At 26.9% G+C, this 16,478-nt stretch overlaps 1 protein-coding gene across 1 annotated transcript in view; it reads left to right on the top strand.

Moving 5' to 3' along the window:
* Positions 1-4,116: 4,116 nt before the first annotated feature.
* Positions 4,117-16,478, top strand: part of LOC113366849 — a 208,669-nt gene continuing 196,307 nt past the window's right edge. The window contains exon 1 of the mRNA XM_026608501.1: positions 4,117-4,270. Within this exon, the coding sequence (XP_026464286.1) occupies positions 4,117-4,270 (154 nt within the window). The remainder of the gene's footprint in view (positions 4,271-16,478) is intronic.

The raw sequence follows: 16,478 nt of genomic DNA on the forward strand, positions 1-16,478 counted from the left end.
AAAATAAAGATGTTTGAAAAAATCTTTACTTCACTCTCTTTTTTTTACTTGATGTTACGCCCCCTCCAGAAATCAATCATAAGTCATATATTATATATAATATATATATATATATATATATATATATATAGTTTTTATTGTCAACGTTTCCAATTATATATATATATATATATATATATATATATATGTGATATGAATGGGTACATATTCTTTAATCCTTTATATTGTAAAATAGTGCGATATACATCTACCTCTATCAATATATATTTATTATTGCAGGAGGGGTTCGTTTAAAATTTCCTAAGCTTGAAGGGTTGCTATATAAAAAAGTTTAAGAAGCCCTGGTCTAGAATACCATGAATATGCCATGAATACCCCTTTAAAACTATTTTATAATACACCTAGAAGATTATCAACCAAAGATACTTTTACGACTACCTATGACCTGATTATCAGGCGCCGGACAGGTATATTTACCTCTGAGCTTCACCTGCGATTCGTGTTAAGTTAAACGTCTTTGGCGAGCGCTTCGCGTCGTCTCGAGCGAGTTCTTAGGCGAACGCCAAAGGTGAAAGACGCCGTTTTCTTAAACAGTTTCTCTCCAACAAAATACTTGAAAAAAACTTTTTCAATTTATTTGTATTTCGACTGCGTGTCAATACAAAATTTTAATCTAATCCGAGTGTATTAATTGATTTCGTTCATTAGTTTTTAACGGTGATTCAGTGGTTTTGTGTGGCATATGGTTTTATAAACTGCAATAAGTGTTGTTGTATCTTGAGTTGATCCTAGGTTTTTATGAGAGGAGTTAAAGATATGCAATATAGGTTTGTATTATTATTTAATCAAATTAGTATAATAATTTATAAAAATACGTTAAACAAGCATGTCATGGTTTGCTTAAGTGATTTGTTTATATTTGCATAACTACTATTTAAATCGACGTAATAAGTAAACGAAATCTTTATGTATAAAACATTCATACTACGCAGTTATTCATTTTTTATATATAAAATATTCTTATTTGATACCAATACATCTGATTTTTACGTTAATGTTCGTTGTAGATTCAAAAATTTGATAATTTTATACAAATATCGACTTCTCATTTAGCTATTTTAGTGACTGCTTTTAAGAATTACGAGTACTTAAGTAAGGTATTTATAAACACTAATATATTTTAAGTGTTGAACTATAATTATTTTTAAAAATGTGAAGGTGACAATGACGCCCAACATCTGACTGGATTCTGATTGTGTTTTTTTTTTGAAAATGTAAATAAAATTAGATTTTTGACTGACAAAGAATATTCATTTTCTGCAAATAATTATGGTCAAATTGAATCCAATAATATCTATTTATTATATTAATAATTCATGTAATAATTAAATTAATTAACTTGAAAACAGTAATTACTGTTTTTTACTATTCGGTATAGTAATTACTTATATACTGATATATTTTAGCTACCTAGTTTTAGAAAATTTAATATTTATACTAAAGCTAAACATATTAAATTAAAAAAAGCATTTTTTTATCAATATAAATATTACTTTTTTAGTATTTTTATAAATCAATATCAATAAAATACATTTCGAGAGATAATATTCAATAATTTTATTTGAGAAACATTATATAGTTGTCGAGTATTTATAATCAATTATTTTTTATTAATGAATTTTATTGAATCATTGTAAGTAATTAATTTTTAGTATGTTTTTTATATATAGCAAATTCTAAACAATTTTATTCAAGATAACTACCTCTAATTTTATTTCATTAAAAAATCAAGTAAAATATTTAGTCGAGAAAAAAAATGAATTAACTTAAAAATAGTAATTACTTATATTTTACTACTAGCAATAGTAATTGATTTTTAGTTTTAAATAATTACTGTTTATATTAAAGCAAAACACTATGAATAGCATCTTTTAATAATATAAATATTATTTTTTTTAGTAAATTAAGGAAGTATGAATAAAATATATTTCGAGATAATATTCAATAATTTTATTTGAGCAAAATTATACAATCGTTGAGATTTTATATTTAATTATTATTTTTTATATTAAACTCAAACAAACAGTAAAAATTTATTTTATATTATTAAATTTTATAGTAACTTTATTTTATATAGCAAATCTAAGTTATAAATTTTTATTCAAGATAATTACCTCTAATTTTATTTCATTATAAAAGTAAGTAAATTATTTAGTCGAGAGAAAAATATGGTCGAGATAAAAATAATCAATAAATGAATTAACTTAAAAACAGTATTTACTTATTTTACTAAGAGCAAAAGTTGATTATATATTGATCGAATTTTTAGTTTTAAATAATTACTGTTTATATTAAAGCAAAACATTTTAAATAGCATATTTTATTGATGTAAATATTATTTTTTTAGTTATTTTATAAAGCAAAATCAATAAAATATATTTTGAGATAATATTCAACATTTTTATTTGAGTAAAATTATGCAGTTGTTGAGAATTAATATTCAATTATATTATTTTTATAATATAGTCAAGCAAACAGTATTTTTTTATATTATTAATTTTTTAGTAACTTTATTTTATATATAGTAAATGTAATTTTTATATTGTAAGTTTTAAATTATTATTCAAGATAATTACTTTTATTTTATTTGATTATAAAATCAAGCAAAATATTTAATCGAGACAAAAAATAAAGTAGAGTAAAAATTAATATTCAAAAAATTATCTTAAAAACAGTATTTACGTATTTTACTACGAGCAACAGCAATTATTTATATATTGATAGAAATTAGTTTTTTAATTAAGTAATTAATCCTTATACTAAATATAAAATACAAAACTAATTTTATTTAAAAAAAAAAATTTTAATAGCTCTAAGAAGTAAATTTAAATATTATTCGGGAAAATATTCAATAATTTTATTTTAGTATGTGAATAAGCTAAATATTTAGTCGAGTATTTTTAATCAATTAATATTGTATAGGATTATATTCATAATCAATAATTACATACATATATATTTTAAACCCATTTTTATAAACAAAATAACGTAAATAGATTTTCATGATTTATTTATTTATGCATACCAAGCTTATTTATTTAATTTATAAAAAGTATGATTGAATAAATAGACTTGGTAATAATAAATATATATTACTTCTCATTTAATTTTCCTACGTCTTATTAATTTTTTTGATTTTATGAACTAAAAGCTTCCTTCTTAATTTTTTTTTTTTAAATCATTTATTCGACGTTTCGGAGATTTTTTGATGTTGCCATATTGAGAAACTATCTTGGTCAAAAATAATATGTTCATAATTCATTAATACATTTATTTAAACACCAAATAATATGTTTTATTAAATAAATTTCAAAAAGAAGGTTCTAAGTTAAAAAGTTTAAAAATTATAATATATAGGCATCGGTATAATTTTTGTTTGTTCGTTTTATTCTACATAGCAAACTATACAATAAGTACATTCAGCTACTCTAACTGGTAATTTGATCGGTATAAATGTTTTTTTTTAAATTTCTAATCTTTAATTATTTTAACATCAGATTTTTTTCAAATATCTGCACCTATGCCATCACGGAACATCAGCAAATTTTTGGTACTACCCAGTATGTCTAAATCGGATGCCAATCCAATGCATCAGAATTATTGTTGAAACGCTTTTGCTAATACATCAAATATTTTTTATTATTGATAATGTTTATTTACCATGCACAAAAATTAGTCTAACTTGCTTTATCAATATTTTTTTCGGTGTGAGCTAAATCAGGTGTTAATTTATTTCAGGCGGCGATTTCGACCTCAAGAAAGCTACCGCGCACAAGACATGTGTTAAAAATTAAAAAGCGAAATCTTACGCATACATTATCCAATACGAAATCAACTTTCTAAAAAAATATATCGAATACAATCATCGTATGTATTAGACTGGAAGACACACGAAGATTTGGAGATTTTTCAAGTGTGACCTGTTAAAATAACTAAAATGTGTAACCTGTAACATTTGTAAAAGAAACTGTTAGGTGTTAGTGATAGTGTATGTAAATTGTTAAATTTTTCTCGTTCAATGACAAAGTGAAAATTTGGAAAATTATTGACTAGAAAATGGCGAGTGTTATATCGTTGTTGTTGTTCGCAGTGTGTGTGTATTTTTCATATGTGGAAGCTCATGTTTCATTGACTTTTCCGCCGGCGCGAAAATTTGATTTGGATTTTCTTGATAACTCCAGGACGAAGGGGCCATGCGGTATGCCAAAAGGTAAGGAAATAATAATAAGATTAATTGAAGATTTAAGATTTATTCACAACAAATTATAATATTCTTGATGTTTTATTATATTAATCCTGCGGTTTCCAACATGTGGGGCGCGCCTCCTTAGGGGGGAGCATACATCCAAAATACTATTTTCGAAAATAACCCAAAATTTTTTGAAATAATATTTGATGAAAATTTTGAAATTTAAATGAAATTTTTGAAATTAATATTACTTTTTAAGCATTTTTACATAGTATTGCATATTAATTGGTAATCTGATAATATCAGGTGAAAAATAAAATGAAATTGTTGAAAAAATTATGAGAGGCGAAATATTTTTTTTTATTAAAAAGGTTGGAAACCACTGCAACCCTTTACCTATGAGTGTTGCCAATAGGCAATATCTACATATCTACCTGTGTGTACAGGTGTCGTCTATGGACGACATTCAAAGTATCGACCTTTGCTTCATTGTTTATCACTCTACATTAATTTATTGAGAATGCTGAACTGTTATTCTGATTTTAAGTGCAATTCTCAATTTTGAAATATATTTTTATTAATAATCATAAGAAAATCTTTAAAAATGTTAATCAGTAGTACTTTTGGGCGGATCGCTGTTTTGTACAGCAGTGTCACTACTGCGAAAAAAATGTCGTTGAGAAAAGTTAATAGTGTGCTATATTCATGTGTATTATTATACATGAATGAATTATTTGAACTAAAGTTCTGAGAACGATGCCAACTAATTTTTATATTTTATCTAAAACTCATTGAATTCATAATAAATAAGTGTTTGCATACAGTTCACGTTAGAAAAAAATTAATAATTGTTTATAAATATTGACTTAACATTTATTTATTTTAGTGACTTATTTAAAGAATTACGAGTACTTAAGTGAGACATTCATAAACACTAATATATTTCAATAATTATTTAAAAAAGTTCAAATGTTAAAAATGGATGACAATGACGCTCAATATCTGACAGGATTGTGATTATATCTACTGATAAAAAATAAAAAAATAAAATTTTCAGCAAATGGGGATAATTATGGTCAAATTGATTCCAATAATATATATTTATTATATGAATGAATTAAATTGAAAACAATAATTGCCTATTTTTTCTGCTTCAACAGAAATTACTTATATATTGATAGACGTGTTTGCATATAGTTCACGTTAAAAAAATTGCCTTTTATAGCTTTATAGTTTTTTTTAAACTGCAATCAGAATTTTTGATGTTTTATAGACTGTAGTGATTGTTTTTGCTATTTTGTCCACTTTTACCAAATTGCTTATAAAATCTAATTGCATGTTGATTGTTAATGAAAAAAAAAAACAAAATTATCATTACCTCTTTTGCATAAAAATGATGCAGTGTTTAAATTATTATCTTAGTTAATGCATTCAAATTTTAACAAATACTAACTAATAATTATCGTTATCTGATACGTTAGACACAAAATAAAATACATATTCATTAAAATTATTATCTTAATTATTATAATTAGTAGATTATGTATGCAAGCTCAGGCTACATAATCATTAACTGTTGTTCTTGTAATTAGTCAGGTTAAGCCCTTGAAGCCAATATCATGCACCTTCTATCTTCAGGTAATAGTTGGTAATAAAAACCACAAATTATAATAAATAATAGAGTAAATGTTCGATTTTTTTCGTGAACTTGAAGTTTCGATCGTATGATTTAGATTTGACTAAATATATACTGGAATTTTTGTCCAAAATTTTAATGGTTATATCACCACTTTCTCATCTTGAGCTTCGATTTTGATAAATAATCGAAATATCACTATTCCAATATGAAATTCTATGATATGCTAAATGTTAAATACAAAATCGTAGATTCATTTATTTATATTACAAATGAAATAGTAATTGTTCTTCAGAATGCAATTGCAAAAAGGAAAAGGATCGCATAATATGCAGTCCATTCACCTTAGGTTAATATGGGTCTAATAAATCAAAGTACAATAGGCATGGAAAATGAGTTCGATAATTTTTGCGATAAAGAAATGTTTATGCATTATGAAGTGTTCTCAATAAGCTCTAGCATATTTTAACTAAAAAAACATACAGTAGAAAATAATACATACTACTTTTTGGTACACCGCATTTTAAGGAGTAAGGAAATAGGATATTCAGAAAAATAAATAAATAAATAATACATAAATGCTTAAAATTGAGTTGACTTATAATAAGTTTATATTATATCATTTTCGAAATATTATCATAAGAAGGCTCATCGCATTTATAAAACCTATCAAATAATTGCAATTGCATATATGTTGAATACACATTGAAAATCTATTAATAGATTTTAATATTATATAAAAGTCGATGTAATTTAAAACTATTTTGATACATGAATATAAAAGTATAAAGTTTTTACTTTTTGTAGTACAGTTTAGATTTCAATTATTCATATAGATCGATTTTTATCGAATTGACCTGATTAGATATGAAAAACTAATACGTTTGAGATAAATATTTAGTTGCTCTATAGTTATGATCGATATGTGTTGAATATTAAATAGATAGAATAAAATGGTTCTTTTTTACAATTAAATAGCAATCAGAATCTAAATAGCTCTACCGTACATTAATATGAATAGAAATGAATTTTATCATATTTTTTATTTCATGATATACATATTTTTACAGAAAAAAATCGTATCTTTGTATCTGTTACCATGCAAGTATTTTAAGTATGTATATTATGCCGTTAATTGTCTATATCTTGATCATAGTCAACTCGAACTTTCTTGTAGAGTTTTATAATTTTCTCTTTTTTATTATATCATTTCCTGCCTCTGATTTGTTATGCTTTGATTGTTTCAAATCAGGTTGTGCAGTAATAGTCACGTTGCAGATTCAAAAACAGATCAGGAAGTTCACCAGCGCTGAACGCATAGGCAGGCAGGTGCAATTCCCATTAAGATTTTAGAGGAATCGAGGAAATTGTAATGGAAATTGAAGTAGATGAAATCTGGTGTAATTGAATATTTTTGGAATTAGATAGAAAACTGTTTTCAATTGTATAAAGCGGTAAATTAACTTGAGGAATAATTTTAGATTGCGCATCCGGAAGGTAATAACGGATTATGTTATGCGTTCTGTGGTGCATTTTTGCCAGAAAATCCGACTTGCTAATTTTGTGTTTTTTTGACACTTCAAGTCATTCTGAATGGTTTGCTATCAAAATTGTAAAATGTATGAGACTAAATTTGATCTGTCGCCGACGTTTTCTCAAAAACGGCTGCACCAATTTCAAAAATTGGAAACTGAAACTGTATCAAGTTCAAAAATTGAAAATTCAATCTGTATAAAAACGCATGTTCTTGAAAACGTCTTCAAAATTGGCAGAAAAGTGTCAAAGTGCTAAGTCTTAATTCTTACTAATTAGCTTTATTACTCTCAGTAGATTCATGCTGGTTGGACTAAGGTAAAATTACCTCAAAAAATCTCATTCAAAATAATTAATTTTCAATCAAAAAAAAACAAAAACTAGTGGGGTGCATGGCATCGTGCCTGAAGAAAATTGCTGGAACTTCCCGTACCGTATTAAAAAATCTTGGTATGGAATCCTAAAAAAATTACACAAAAAGTGTGCAAACTTTAAAAATCTCTATAAAATATCTGGTAATTTGATGTGCATAAGTCCAATAAACATTTCTGACCGCCAAATGACATTTTTTTAACTTATTTTTATTGAGAGTCTATAACCGCTGGACCTTCCCAAAAATTTAATCAGTTCTCCATCTTGTCAATACAAATTAAATGTTTTCTGAGTTATTAAAATCGGACGCTCCGTTCTCTTAAAAGCTGATTTATCGTTTTTGGCACTTTTTGCCCCGTATCTTCGGAGTGGCTAGACCTGCCTTTGTCAAATACTAATCAGCACGTCTCCTTATAAATACGAATCGAATGTTTTTTTAATTATTCAAATCGGTTGATCTGTGTTCCGGAAATCGTAGACGAATATTTGTATCCGCACACATACATCCAGTATTTCTAAGGTATGCCAAAATGTTCAGAAACCTTTGAAACGTAAAGATACATAAAAATTTTTATTTTCTATTTTTTGCGATTATTATACCTTGCCCTACGCGAAGTTAATAAACAAATTTCATAATATTTTAATATTTATAAACAATTGTTAATTTATGTCAATCATTTTCTGAGTTGGTTTAATTTGCTGAATGAATGGAAGATGTGGAAATACATATCACCCACAAACTGTGCATCTTCAAGATTCTTGGTAACCCACATACAATTTATTGAGAAATAATATAAGAGAATTATGTCTATATAACAGAACATCTCATATAAAACCTTAATCGAATATTCGTAGGACTTTATCTTAATTGTTTCAACCATTGTATGAAAACATGAGCGAAAGTCAAATAGCATGACACATCGTTTTGATTTAGCAATCAAGAACAATGATTTATTGCAAATCGATTTCAAACGACACTAATAAAAAATTTTCATGGCATCTTTTTATACAAAATAACGCAGCATGTAGCAATAATTGTTGTATTGATTGTAGAATATTGCTAATAACCAATATGTCCAATAGTTTTTGTTAGATAACGTTTGTCCAAAAAAATATTTTGCTGAGACATAGTTTTTTGCTGAGTCGTTGAATGGACGCTAATTTTGCTATTATGAGAAGTAAATATTTGCCTCGAGGTTAAACGTTTAGTTTTATGAAATAGAGAGTCCCAGAATTCTTGAACGAATTATTGTAGATGAACCGATTTCATTAACTTTCATTTTCGTACGTGTTGCCCGAATTTTAATTCGTAAGTGATTAGATATATGAAGAAATCGGATCAAAATCATAACCTCAATTAATTTCAATGGTAATAAAAATTCAATTATTTTTTTAAAATTATTTCTTAAATTTCCAATTCTAATCTCAAAAAATATATAAATTATTACTCGTTAATGGTCTTATTTCCAATATTTCTCATTAATTTTTTACTTCTAAACTATTTTCCTAAATTTTAATAAATCTATCAATCTATCTAAATAAATAGCGACATATATATTTTATTTTAACTATTTAATTCATTAAAAAATATTACTATTACTTTTCTACATCTTCTTTTTTATATTAATCATTTAACACATCGTAGGTTTTGAATATCTATATCTCAAATATCTATTCTGATATGTTTTGAATATAATTTTACAAAAGTTTACAAAAGTACATTATTACAATAACACAAAATAATAAAATTCTGTATACAAACCAGAAGAAAATCACACTAAAAAATTAAATTAGAAAAAATCTGTCATTTTGAACCAAATTGTGTTTTTTAGGTTAAGAAACCACGTGGGATCAGAAATTAACTTTTTTTATTTATTAATTATGAAAATTTAGAACCTAAACTTGAAAAGTGGGAAAAATAAGTATAAATTTTTTATTCCATAAATTTTCAATCCATTCCTGCTTATTATAAAAAATTCTCGAATCTTATTTTAATAAATAAATAATTTTAGTATTAGATAATCAATGAATTAGTTCAATATTTAACACTTTTGTACATAATATAAAAATAACGTGTTTTCAGGGCCATTTTTCAGATAAAATAGAAATGTTCTGGTGATGCTATGTTGCGGGTTTATATTCGTATGAGTTGGTGGTCACAGACTGTCAAAAATGTATTTGTTGTGCAATCATGTGTTTTACATATAAAACCCAACTTTACGTGTTATAAAAGAGACATCATAAAGTTTCAATTATATTTTAAAATTGTATAAGTTGTGATATATAAAGCCTATACTATTATATATGTTCAAATATAATTGTGCAAGTAAAATTTGAATACTTATTAAGCAAGCTAATTAACAACACCGATCTATCTGAGCAGTTATATTTCATAACGCCAGTTTCTTTATAAATAAATTAAAACTATTCATAAAACTCGTTCTAGGCATTGTTAATAAGTCACGGTTTAAATTATTTTTTTTAATGAAATGCGTAATAATCTTTGGTGAGTTAATTTTTATTTTTTATGGTTATGACAATGAATTTCATTTCGGTCGGTTGCCTATGACTTGCAAAATATTGACTTCTCTTGTAGGTGTAAATGATGAAAAAAATGGTTCAGAGAATATTGTCTAGAAAACGTGGGTTTGAAATTACCATTTTTAATGCTTGTGTAATTATGATTAGTTTATTTTTGCCAATGCCGTACATGAAAATAATTTTTTATAGTGCTTTTAACATTTCCTAGTTATTACATAGTTTTTACATGAGGTCTTATCATATATGAAGCAATTATAGAGACAAAAACGTGTTCTTCGGATAGATACATTATTACATTTTAATTGTATGTCTATATATATATATATATATATATATATATAAATACCATTGAAACCCTAGTATTATCTCTCTTTGGTATTTACTTTACTACTAAAACGGCAATATTCGTATCCTTGCCAATGTTTGTATAGTTCCAAACAAATTTCTCTAATTTATGATATGTATATTCTATCACCTTTACACAAAAGTTTATTATTGATTGTCAATTGACACATGTATATAAATTCAATCTAATCATCGTGGGTTTTCTTTTTGGCGACTTTCATTTTTATGCAAGACAGGTGTTCATGGGTGCGCCAACAATGTTGAACTACCCGAAGTATTCTAGTTTTTATGTCAGGTTACACATTCTGCTCTATCATTTCTAGCATCTAATGCTATAAATTATGCAATAATTTCAATACATGCCAGTTTTACGAGTGGGCAATTAATTTATGAAGTATGGGTAACGAGGATTTGAATTTAAAAGACTTGCTGACAATTTACGTGGTACGAGGAATTCAGGCTACTACGAAGTTGTGACATTAAGAGCTGCAGGTGAATAACAAACTGGAAATGGTAATTGGGAAATGTAAATTTTATTTACAAATGAAAAAATTATGTCACCCTATTAGATTAATTCTAATAACAAAAATCATCAAATATGGATGGATTAACCATTGGGTTACCATCTAAAAAATACGAAGTAAGGAAAAGTTTCAGCCTAACAGCTTATAGGACGTAAGGTTCTGATTGCTGTTAAATAACTAGTTAAAAAATATTCATATAAAAAATGAAAATGAAAATCAAAGCTTTGGTATAATACATCTCATGTACCAAATATTTTGGAGCAAATATATTTGAACTTCTCGGCTCTGCGAGCTTTTACCATACAATAGACCAATTTTGCCATAAAATAGACCATTGCTATAGCAAGACTTTGTTACGTAGCATTTTTCATATAAAGTTCTACCAAAAAATGCTAAGTGATTGCTGTGCAATTAGGTGTTTTGGATCGAAAACCTAACCTAGAAGACGCACAAACTTCAAAAAAATAATCTTATCATAAGTGCATCTTTGTGATATGGCATAATAACATGAGTGAAGTTATTATGTGTAAAACGCTTGGCTGCACAGCAAATACATAGCGTTTTGACAGTTTTTAGTACCATTTTATATGCAAAACACTACGTAATATAGCCTTGCCCTAGGTAACATTGGTCTATTTTTCGGCAGAGTCTAGTTATTTAACAATTACAATACATTAAGTTTTTGTTACATTTATTCCTCACCATTCTATGTCGATCAATCGTTAAATTATAGAGCGGCACATTTCCTAATGTTAAATAATAAATAAAACCGCATTCTAACTGTATATAGAGTACAAAAATAATTACCCATAACCCAGTTAGTTTGTCGTCTAGAATTCTAGAGAACTTTATATAATATTAATGGCTTGTCCTCTTTTTGGACAATTTAGAATTAATATCACCACTAATGTATCGTGACCGAGTAATACCTCTTATTTACTGGTAGGTATTTTTTAGATCAAATTGAAAGTCTAATGGTTGAACTTTGCTAGATTACTGGAAAGAATTGAGTTAATAGAACAACTTTTGAGATATAATTATGCAAGTATCATTCAGCTTTTGAGATATAGTTATGCTAGTATTATTCAGATTAAACACCTTAGTCTTAATATATTATGTAGAATAAAAATTTTATTTTTTATTTTATTTTTAAACTCAATCGAAGATTTAGGTCTGTATCTCCAAGATAGCTGGACCTGTCTTAGCTAAAACCTAATTACGACTTCTCCTCATCATTACGAATTGGATTTTTTTGGACATTCAAATTGGATGCTCCGTTCTCTCAACAATTTTATTACTATATTCTGCATTTTTTGCTCTGTATCTCCGAAAGGGCTGGACCTGCCTTTGCCAAAAATTAATTTGCACATCTCTCTATCAATAAAAATCAAATGTTTTCTGAACCATTCTAATCGGGTGATCCATGCGCCAGAAAACTTGAACGAAAAATTGTATCCATACATACATACACGCACACATTATTTATTCTAAGGTATGCCAAAATGTAAAGAAACCTTCAAAACGTTAAGATAGGCAAAAATAATTAACTTTGATTTTTAGATGATTACAATAATTTACCCTAAGGAAAGTTAAAAAAGATCAATAATATCAGTTCGTCATTGCAGTAGTAATTCCAGTAATATTGGAGCGTGTAATGAACTCTTGATTATTTTCAATTTTGGTGGGTTTCAGTTGAAATATTGTTTTTACAAAAAATAGTGCAAGTGCTAGTGTTTAAACTGCACAGAAAGAAATATTCCCTGAGCAACTAGTTGATGCCATCTAATCAGTTCCAGATCTGCAATTCTGGAAATCTGGACTTAGACTGGTTGCCTTCTTCCAACGGTGTGATAAACAAAATCATCGACTTCTGACGCTGTTAAAGACGTAATTCTCGTGAATAGTCATGTAATAATATCTCGCGTGCAATAATTATAATAGTTAAGTATCTGAGGAGAACACGTTGTTCGTTGACTCGTACTGCCGGAGACGAGACGCTCGCGTGCATGCCGCGGAATTGGCATCACAATCGGAGGGAACGTGATCGAATCCAGGGACGGAATTGTAATAAGAAGAGGAATATATTTAAGAATTGTTAAATAAGGACAGTATTGCTATCAGATAAATATTTTATAATATTTAAGTCATAACATTAAACGGTACTACTTTGGTATGGTGCCTAACTGCCTACTGTTCACGAAACGTCGCACACAGCGCTTTGCTTATGCTGCCTCATTTTTTAGACATACCGTTTTTTTTAAAAAAAAATTTTTTATTTTCAATAGCAATCAGAATACATGACAATTCTATGAGCTATTTGGCTCATGTCATTCACTTGCACACATACACACACACTTTCAAACACACATATAAATTAACCTGATAAATATTACATTGGTATTTAGTGAATTACTTCAAGAAGTGATTCTACTATTCTGTTCATATAAAGTTATGATATTTCTAAGAGCCCCCCATATTATCTTTGGGCAGCTTATTCTTTAGTCTTCTTGAAGTTAGATAGACCCAGCTTATTCTTTAGACTTCTTGAAGTTAGAAATACTGTCACGGGTAATTGAGGTAAACTTACCGGCCGTACCCAAGTGGTTAATTAAATCACCAGAACGCTCGAAAAAATCAACCTAATTTGTCTGATAAGACATATCAATATGGAACACTGTAGATGCACGTATTTTTTTTAATTATTTTATTAAAAATAATCAGAACATTAGTTACATTGTACGAGTTAGTTTGATTGACATCAATTAAATATAATTATAGATAGTAGTTACTCCAGTGAGTATTTACTATTAGATGCAACTTTACTGGATCAAGCTAATTTGCCATAATTTTTTTAATCTTCTGGTGTATGGAGCAACGGAGCAACAAATGAATTGGGGTTTTTATCTAATTTGTAATGATTTGGAACTTAGTGGATCTTTTTTATATATTTGAAACTAGTGAAGTTTTGATAAAGTCTTTAATGTATAATACCTTTAGATCAGAGTTTTATTGCACATATAGGTGTACGAATTGCGCACGGGCTGTTTTTCAAAAACTTCAATTATTTTTTAAAATTTAACCACTTTTCATATGCCTATAATATTTTAAATTGTTTGATTTGACAATCAACTTTATCATCATGCAAAGTTTTATCAAAATCCCAGAAGAGTAATCCTCACCTCCTTGTGAGATCAAATCATTCTGTGCAGATTACAAAATATTAAAAAATTACATATTGACGAGTTTTATGAAAAAAGTGGCTGTAGTGGTCAAAGAACAGTACTCAAACCTGAATTTGAGAAATAAAATGTAAAAAAACATTTTATTAAGAACTTTCATCGAAAATCTTATTGGTTGCTTTTCCTTCATAGAACATTGCTCATTCTTCTATTTTGACTAATAATATTATTATTTAGGCTTAAGTTCAAAATTTGATTCATCAATTTTAATTTACAAATATTGCAACAAATATAAGAAAAAAAAATACTTATCTCAAAATATAGTATAAACTCACAACTAAATAAAATTTTACATATATGTATACGTACAAATGTGTATTTTCGCATGCGTGCATTAAATACTGCTAATGCAATTATAGTTAATACGTTAATTATAATTATTTGTATTCAGAATATTTAATTTAAAAAATCTATTCTATTTTTTAATGAATTTAATTAACAAAATTTAGCTAATAAATTGAACTTTTGAGACGACTTTTGAGAATTATAACATGTATATTGATATGAATAAACCTGAAGTACTAGTTTCGATATTATCAATTTCCCTCATCATTTTTTAAAGTCAATGCTCTAGAATAACTGTTTTCCACATTTGTGATAAGAATAATTAAACAGTTACCATCGCTTAGTAGAATAGAATGCAGAAATTAATTTGTTGCATGTAGGTACTGCAACTTTGTTATAACTTTATAAATATTCTTAATAGAATATTTTGTAAGGATAACGCTTCATTGTTTCAGGGGAGATTTATATTAATATCTAACTGTCTTTAATCAATTACTTGATTCTTTACTTAATATTTCGGTTTTATATGGAATTAAGCAACCTGATATTAAGCAGAAATGAAATCCATTTTTATTTGAAAATAAAGATCAAAATATTTGCCAAGTAAAATTAGTCAAAAAATTAAAAAAAAGTCAAATGTAGATAGTTTTAATACTAATTTTTGAATTTTTAATACTGAAAATATACAAAATATACGTCTGAATATACCAATGTAGATTTAATCCAATTTGGAAAATTTAAAAAAAATACACCGTTTTGGTGAAACATAATTTTACCAACTTAATGTTCCAGGAGCACTTTCGGAACTTCGTGTAATATCTTCAATAAACTTTTGTACTCGTGTAAAACTTCAATAATGTTAGTAGCTCTGGGTTATATAAATAATTATTTTATCCCTGAGTTGAGATATTTCATAGATATTTCTACGGTTCTGTCATCCTCAGGAATGGCAATAACATCATTAGACAGGCGATGGCTCATTCCATCTTCAACTATTGTATTTTTATGCCATTTCCATTTGCATAAATATGAATGATGATACAAGAAGAATAGGATGTTTCGATCGACTCGAGAATAAGTTTTTTGTTTTAGCTTTTTGTATTTTATCGCGTCATGCTACCTAGGACATAAAACAAAGAAAAATACCAGTCGCCAGCTAAAACAATATCAACCGGAGAATAACATTAGAAAAGTCTGTAAAATAACAGTAACGATACAATTTGATATTTATTAAAAATTCATAAAACACGTTACATCATACTGGTTCATTGTTTAAATTTATTGTTCGAGACGTTGTAAGATGAAAACGTTGATAAAAGTGTGTGGCGGGAATTTCGATGTGAATGTAGGAACGAAACCTATATGGGTATCATTTTTGTTGATGAATTTTTTGTACAATACAAAGTTAAAATGACTTGAAATTATATGAGAATGAATAACCAGAATATAATACAACCATCTCATATGATTCTCCATCAAATCTTCCACATTTCTAGGCTTGTATTTGTATTTTGTTATGTAGTTATAGAATTTATTAAAACTCTCCTTCGATAATTCAGGTTGTTTGGTTATAATTTAACTCTTGTACCTGTGGACTGTATTAAACACTAATTTGTTTGTATATTATGTATTTGTTGCAGTTTTAATTACAATCACTGATTTGTTACAAAGTTACAATGAAAAAAGATATATTTATTTTTATTGGTTATTTACATGTTGTTAAGCGGACTTTACTTTCAGAAGTGTACAACTAG

Source organism: Ctenocephalides felis, unplaced genomic scaffold (genome assembly GCF_003426905.1).
Source record: "Ctenocephalides felis isolate EL2017-DRISC unplaced genomic scaffold, ASM342690v1 CF-g0.4_SCAFFOLD_01170, whole genome shotgun sequence".
Classification (NCBI taxonomy): Eukaryota; Metazoa; Arthropoda; class Insecta; order Siphonaptera; family Pulicidae; genus Ctenocephalides; species Ctenocephalides felis.